Source organism: Neophocaena asiaeorientalis, unplaced genomic scaffold (genome assembly GCF_003031525.2).
Source record: "Neophocaena asiaeorientalis asiaeorientalis breed wild unplaced genomic scaffold, Neophocaena_asiaeorientalis_V1.1 scaffold45, whole genome shotgun sequence".
Taxonomy (NCBI): Eukaryota; Metazoa; Chordata; class Mammalia; order Artiodactyla; family Phocoenidae; genus Neophocaena; species Neophocaena asiaeorientalis.
Genome location: NW_020174642.1, coordinates 13414756 through 13421562, shown reverse-complemented (window position 1 = coordinate 13421562; position 6807 = coordinate 13414756). Strand labels below are relative to the sequence as shown.

General features: G+C 44.9%; 1 protein-coding gene across 1 annotated transcript; it reads left to right on the top strand.

Annotated features, from left to right (window-relative positions):
- The first annotated feature begins 1309 nt into the window (after nucleotides 1-1309).
- PROP1 (PROP paired-like homeobox 1) lies at nucleotides 1310-4926 on the top strand. The gene is made up of 4 exons (XM_024758337.1): nucleotides 1310-1786; nucleotides 2969-3201; nucleotides 3931-4290; nucleotides 4832-4926. Exons 1-3 carry the CDS (start codon nucleotides 1678-1680, stop codon nucleotides 4267-4269), a joined length of 681 nt encoding a protein of 226 aa, XP_024614105.1. The 5' UTR covers nucleotides 1310-1677; the 3' UTR covers nucleotides 4270-4290; nucleotides 4832-4926.
- Nucleotides 4927-6807: the final 1881 nt, after the last annotated feature.

Below are 6807 nucleotides of genomic sequence, written 5' to 3'. Positions count from 1 at the left end.
TGAACTGTGAGAAATGGATATCTGTTGTTTTAGCCACCTTGCTTTTGGTATTTTGTTATGGCAGCCAGAGCTGATGAAGACAAGTGTACAGTCAGTTTTCTTTGGGATCTTGTTACAGTGAATATGCTGATTCAGTAGGACTGAAGTGGGGCCTCAAAATTTGCATTTCTAACAAGCTCTCATGTGCTGCTTATACTTCTGATCCATGGCTTACCTCAGGATCCTGGAAGAGTACCATGTTTTTCTGTCTTGAATTGTTCTTTTAAAGGATGTGTGTGAAGGATTATCATAACCTTGGGGATCAGTCTTATGAGTACAGTGTGTTCTGAGGGGATTAGGGTGCCCTCATTGATTCAGTCTATTCTGACATTTCAGAACTTCATGGCGGGGGACAGGGATAATCTCCTAGTTGAGGTTGAACGCTCTAGGTTTCAGTGTGTCCTAAAGGACCCTAGAGTCCTAGGGTATTGTGCTGTCTTTAAAGGGTCAGGATGTCCTAAGTATGTCAGAATGTACTTCCTAGCTCTAAGTAATCTCAAGAAGCAGAGTACTGCATATATCAGGGTGTCCTGACTGCTCGAGGATGCTGGGTATGTCAGGGTTTCCTTGAAGAATCAGATGGTCAGGATGTCATGGGAATCTCAGTCTTCTGCAGAGTCCTGAGGTCCAGGGAGATCAGGATGCACCTGGAATACAGATGCTCTTGAGGTAAGTGCTCTCTGAATAGCTGGGTGACCTTGGAAGGTCATGGAGTCCTGGGGGATTCTGGGTGAATGAGGAGGTGACATTTTGGAGAGGAAAGCAGAAAGTACTTGAGAACTGTGGTGTCCGGGAGACTCATCCTACGGTTCAGGTTGTCCTGACGGGGTGTCCAGTGTATTCTGAGAATCAGGATATCTATGAGGGGCCAGAATGTACTTGTGTTTTTTAGTTTTTTAGTTTCCTGGAAAGAAGTCTTTGGGAATCACCCACATACTGAGACACAAGGCAGGCCCTACTCCTGGTCTCCATTTGCACAGCCTCTCCTTCTCCTCTCATGATGAGGTTCTGAGGAGGGGTCTCAAGAGGAATGTATTTTCTCTTCCTTCCCCTGCCTGCTCCCAGGAGGCGGTTTAACAGGACAAAAGAATTTGGTCCTCTGGGAATATGAGCTCTTGGCCCCAGTCCCTGGACCCTCCAACAGAGCACCTTCCTTCATCCGGCTTGTGATCCTCCCCTGATGATGAGGGCTCTGGTGACCAGGCAATGATTGGATGGGCCCACAAGGGTGAGGAACAGGTCACTGCTCCAAGGCTCAGGGAGAAAGAGTTAGTGTGGGATTGCAAGCTGGGAAAGTAGGCAGCTGAGAGCAAAAGGAGAGAACAGCATCCCAGAGAGAGAAAGGGCAGGGGGAGAAAAGTGGAGACTAAGACAGAGAAATAGGGTGAGGACAAGGCAGAATGAGATGATAAGCAAAGGAATGGGGAATCAGACATAGAAATAAAAGTTAGAAAAAGGAGAGAGGAGAATAAAAATCTATCTATAGCTACACAGGGAGAGAGATTCAGAAAGAGGTATAAACAGGGGGAAAGCAGTGATATACAAGGCATAGAGGGGAACGGAAACAGAGAAAGACGGATCCAGAATCAGAGACTCAGGGACACGAGACTGGGCTGTCTTTGGTCTTTGTTGTGAGCCATGGATGCAGAAGGGAAGAGTGAGCAGGGTAAACAAAAGAAGGGGCGAGTTTGCAGCAGTCTCTGGCCCGAGGGCTACGCAGCCGCTGGGACTTTGACCTCCATGGTGGGTGAGTGAATCTCTGGGGTGGTCCTGAGGAAGCAGCAGGTGTGCATGCTCTATGCCCAGGCTCCATGGGCCGATGGTGCGCCACGAGGAGAGTGAAGAGGAGAAATAAAAAACCAGAATCCTAGAATGTTTAAAACAAGGGAATCTTAGAAAACATGGGGTAATACAACTCCTTTGCTTTCCAGAGTGGCACACTGAGGCCCTGACTGATGAGGAGGGGGCAGAGGCAGAGCTGAAATCTGTCTCCTCACTCCTGACCTCAGTTTGCCCACTGCACTGTTTTCTCCAAGGAAGAGATTTGGAGGGTCCAGGGCTTTGGGTCCGAGGAGAGCAGGGGGCTAAGGTGGACAGTGAGCACTGGGTAGGGATTACTCACTGGGTCCCCATGGGGATGGGATCCTCCAGATATCTTTTCTCTCTGTGTGCCTCCCAGGTGTTTCCTTTTGCTCCTGTTCTCTATTCCCCAGCTGGCTCTCAGACTAATTAGTGTGGGGGCTTAGTGAGCCTGCAGGGAGAAGAGGCAAGCCTTTCCCACGAGCTCAGGTTCCTGCAGCCTGGTGGCCAGGCCAGGACTGGGATATGGGAGAAGATGAAATGTATGTGTGAGGAGGGTGTGTCTGAGTAGAAGAGTGAGGAATGTTTCATCTTCCCAGGTGGAGGGAATAGGACAATGGGAACAATATAAAGGTTTAAGTTGCATGTGAACCATGAGAGCAGGGAGCAACTCATAAGGGTCTTAGACAGAGACCTGGGCAGTTTGTTAGGTTGTCAGAGTGAATAGGAGATCCACAGGGTGAGACCCAAGAAGGTGGTATGTGTGCTGAGAGAGGTGAAAGGCTATGGAGGGGCATGCCTTACATGCGGATGCATCCAGGGGTGTGTAATAGGTAGTGGGCACAAGTTGCAGAAGTGAGGCAGAGGGAGCGTGAGTGCTCAGGGCAAGTGAGTCTGAGGGGCGGACTTCATGTTGAGAGGGCAGCATGGGTTAGGGGACTCAGAAGTGAAGCAGGGCCAAGGCTGAGCTGGATTCAGCTAATTCTGAAAGCTGAAGAATTTCTGGTCAGGGCAGAGTGTATGAGCAACACACTGGGTCTTAGTAGAATCTGGGGGTTCCAGCATATGTGGTCTGGGATGGATGGGTGGTCCATGCAGCAGCAAATTCTCCCTCCCCCTTCCTTCTCAGACATGAGCACTCAGCCCTACAGGAACTTCTCTGGTGTAAGAGTGGGGAGACCAAGTCTTTGCTCGCAAGGAGAACAGAGGGGTCGCCCACACTCCCGGCGCCGCCACCGCACCACCTTCAGTCCAGCGCACTTGGAACAGCTGGAGTCAGCTTTTGGGAGGGACCAGTACCCTGACATTTGGGCCCGAGAAGGCCTCGCCCGGGACACAGGCCTCAGCGAGGCCAGAATCCAGGTGATGGCCCAGGATCCTCCCCCTACCATCCCCTGAAGAAATGCAGATTCGGTGATTGGCAACTACTGGGGCATAAATTCTCAGGGCCCTATAACCCTAACCCAAATGTTCACCAGAACAGAGTCTTACCCAACAGTCAGCATAACCTCATCTACATCAGGAATGTCACTTGAGTTTAACCTTGGAGCTAACCTAATCTAACTTGAATTTCAATATCAAACCCCAAACTTAGTGATGTGAACTCCAACAGAAATTCAGTCCTAGTCACACACGTATGTAACCTTGTCCCTAACCATGGCCTTGAAACTCAACCTGATGCTCAATTCTAACCATAGAGTTAGTTAATCTTAAGAATAAACTGTACCCTAAATCTAACCTGGTCTGTAACAATTAAACTCGTCCATAGTCTTAGTCTCTAATAACCCTAGAGGAAATTTCCCATTCTCTGTGGAGGTGAAATGCCACTGTGTCATGTTTATCTCTTTCTTTTTACAAGTTGACATTTCTTACTCACCCAAAGTTGTAGCAGGGCAAATTTAGACATGGAATGGGGGAATGGTGTCGGTCTTGCTTTGTCACTAGTCCTGGCTCAACTATGCCTTCTGCAAGAGCTTTACTTCCTCTGGGGATATGGGGGAGTCTTATGCCCTATACGTCTGTAGCCGCATATGACAATGCCACCTATTTGAGAGAGAGGCTCTGATTGTGGCTATTCTCCCTCCTCCTCAGGTCTGGTTCCAGAACCGCAGAGCTAAGCAGAGGAAACAAGAGAGGTCACTGCTCCAGCCACTGGCCCATCTGTCTCCTGCCACCTTCTCTGGTTTCTTGCCTGAGCGCCCTGCTTGCCCCTACTCCTACCCAACACCACCTCCCTCAATGACCTGCTTCCCTCACCCCTACAACCATGCCCTTCCCTCTCAGCCCTCTAGTGGTGGTTCCTTTGCTCGACCCCACCAGTCTGAAGACTGGTACCCCACCCTGCAACCAACTCCTGCTGGTCATCTGCCCTGCCCTCCACCCCCACCCATGCTTCCCCTTAGCCTTGAGCCACCAAAGTCCTGGAACTAAAGTTAAACAAGTACTGATAAGGTAATTTCCATGCCTGTGGCCCTCACAAAACAGAGAAAACTGGGTGGTTTCCTTTCCTTCTAAGGGTGAAGTAGAAATATGGTGAGGGACAGCTCAGAGACTGGGAATGTTAAAATGGGAGATCATGATGAAGGCTCACTGTGCTGATTAACTGAGTGAATTTAAGGAGGTGGAACTACTGGAAGATATAGGTAAAAAGCCCCAGTGGAGGTGACTGGTGGAAAAGTGGCATTGAGGGAAGCAGTGGTTGCTGCTGGTGGATGGAAATGGTTGAAGGGGATAGAACTTTTGGGACTTCACTCATTGAGATCACAGTTGAGGACCTTCATCCCCATTGTTTCTAGCTGATTTCAATAGGCTTTTTATTGAAAGTCTACCTATACAACCCTTCCCCATCACCACCATCTGAATCCATCATTAAGTTTCGTTTATTCTATCCTGGAAATAGCTCTTGAATTTATTCCTCTCCTTTCTGTTCCAGCAGACACTGCTTTTTCTGGCCTCACGTTTTCTAATTAATTCTCCTCCTTGGTTCCCTTAGCTCCAGCCTGTCCCATTTCTAACAGGCTTTGTAAATCTGATCATCAAATTTTAGCTCTCCAGTGTCTTATAAGCAATAAATAAATAATACCTGATTTGCTAAGCCTGTAAGAGTCTTCAACGTTACCTTCAACGTAACTTTTAAGTCACTTGCATGTGGTTTTGTTATTGAGCAAGGGCTCCTGTGACTGCAGCACAGAAAGCCAAACTCTGACAGCCGATGTTTGCAATAAAGTAAGGGTTTATTGCAGGGCGCCAAGCAAGTGAGTGGGAGACAAGCCTCAGATCTGCTCCAACTTGGCCTTGAGTTGGGAGTGTTTTTAAGGAAGAAGAAAAAAGAAGTTGGAATTAATCATCGTCTTGTGACATCTCTTAAGCATAGTTGTAGAAGTCAGGATGTTTCCAGTTTACAATTCTCTAGCCACCTGCGGGATCTGTGAGCTCATCCTGCTCTGGAGAAACAACCTGAGTTTGTGTGTTAATGATGATATCTACAACAGCAATTTTAGTACATTGATGTTATAGACAATAGCAATTTTAGTCATCTGATTCTGTTTGATTAGTGTTCAGTTAACACATGATTGAGGTCAGAAGAGGCAAACAAGGGAATAAAGTTTTGAGTAGAGAGCTTAATCATAAACTCACAAAAAGAACTAAATTTTAGAGGGGCTCAGTTTCAGTTTGTGATAAGAGAAGAAACATTTTGATTAAATGCAAACGTTTCCAAGAGCAATCCGTGAGTCTTGAGGTTCATAAGAGGTCATTCCCAGGAAAAAACCTGCTGTGAAGTGCTTTAGTCTGAGCTCTCCTAACAGAAACATGCTGTGGCCTAGTTGGTTTGCCATTTATATACCATATTTCTTTTAATGTACTTATTTTACTCATAATTTACTTATTTATATGTAGATCTACCTCACTTATGGGCAGATACATAGAGTTCTGAGTAAACAAGCCTCTAGGGATTTTATTTGCAGTTTTTTTGTATGTATTATATTTTAAAAGTCTGGAATTGAAACCTCTGTGATGCACAATTACATTTCCATATAATTATCCCCTTGTGCCAGACTGCCTTTCTGAAAGATAATACTGGTTTGCATGCCTCCCAAAATGTCAGTGTCAGTTTCAGCACATCCTTATCGACATTGATCATTTTGGACAATTTTTTAACTGAGAGTGATGTCTCCTAGTTGGTTATTTTTTCAGTTTTCATTTAATCGATTGCTAGTGAAAGTTTAAAAATTTCATGTTTATTGGCAGTTTACATTTTTTTCTCCTCTACATTGCTTTTCTGAGTTATTTGTGTATTGATCTAGTCATCTCTTATTAGTGCTTGAGGAACCCCAAGTGAGAAATCTCCCCTTAATTTCACTGGCTTCACCCATGTTTTACTCATTATTTGGATCAAAATATTATGCCTTGAATCACCTTAAATTTATTTTAGTTTGTGCAGTAAATTAGTCATCCAATTTCCCCTCAATCAGCTAGCTGGTTTTTCCAATATAATTTATTAACAGTCTAACATTGATTTGTAACAACATTTTTCCACACTAAGATCTCATATGCGACAGTTGTAGACTCCTAATTCTTTCCCACCAATTAGCTTCTCTATTCTGATATCAGTGTATCTTTTTCCAGATTTCTCTTATGTTCCTCAGGAGACATCTTGGTATTGTTTTATAAAACAAATCTTAATAAGAGTTTTATAAATTACAAAAGTTATATAAGGTCTTTGTAACAGTCAACCCAAAAGATTTATATACATATAAGACATATATAGATGAATATATACTATACATGAATATATATTTATACATATTAACCTGGATTAATCACAAAACCCCATGTTAAGCAAATTCACCTCAACATGAGATAAACAACATTAGTAGTGTGTATCTGTCCACAACTTATTATGCTCATAGAAAAATACAGGCATACACATAGAACAGGGAAGAACAAAATCTGACTCCATGTTGGAAC

Excerpts from the sequence above, each read along its gene's own strand:
- PROP1 (XM_024758337.1), top strand. The coding sequence starts at position 1,678 with ATGGATGCAGAAGGGAAGAGTGAGCAGGGTAAACAAAAGAAGGGGCGA. Across the intron at positions 1,787-2,968 it reads GACTTTGACCTCCATGGTGG|ACATGAGCACTCAGCCCTAC; the intron begins GTGAGTGAATCT and ends CTTCCTTCTCAG. Across the intron at positions 3,202-3,930 it reads TCAGCGAGGCCAGAATCCAG|GTCTGGTTCCAGAACCGCAG; the intron begins GTGATGGCCCAG and ends CCTCCTCCTCAG.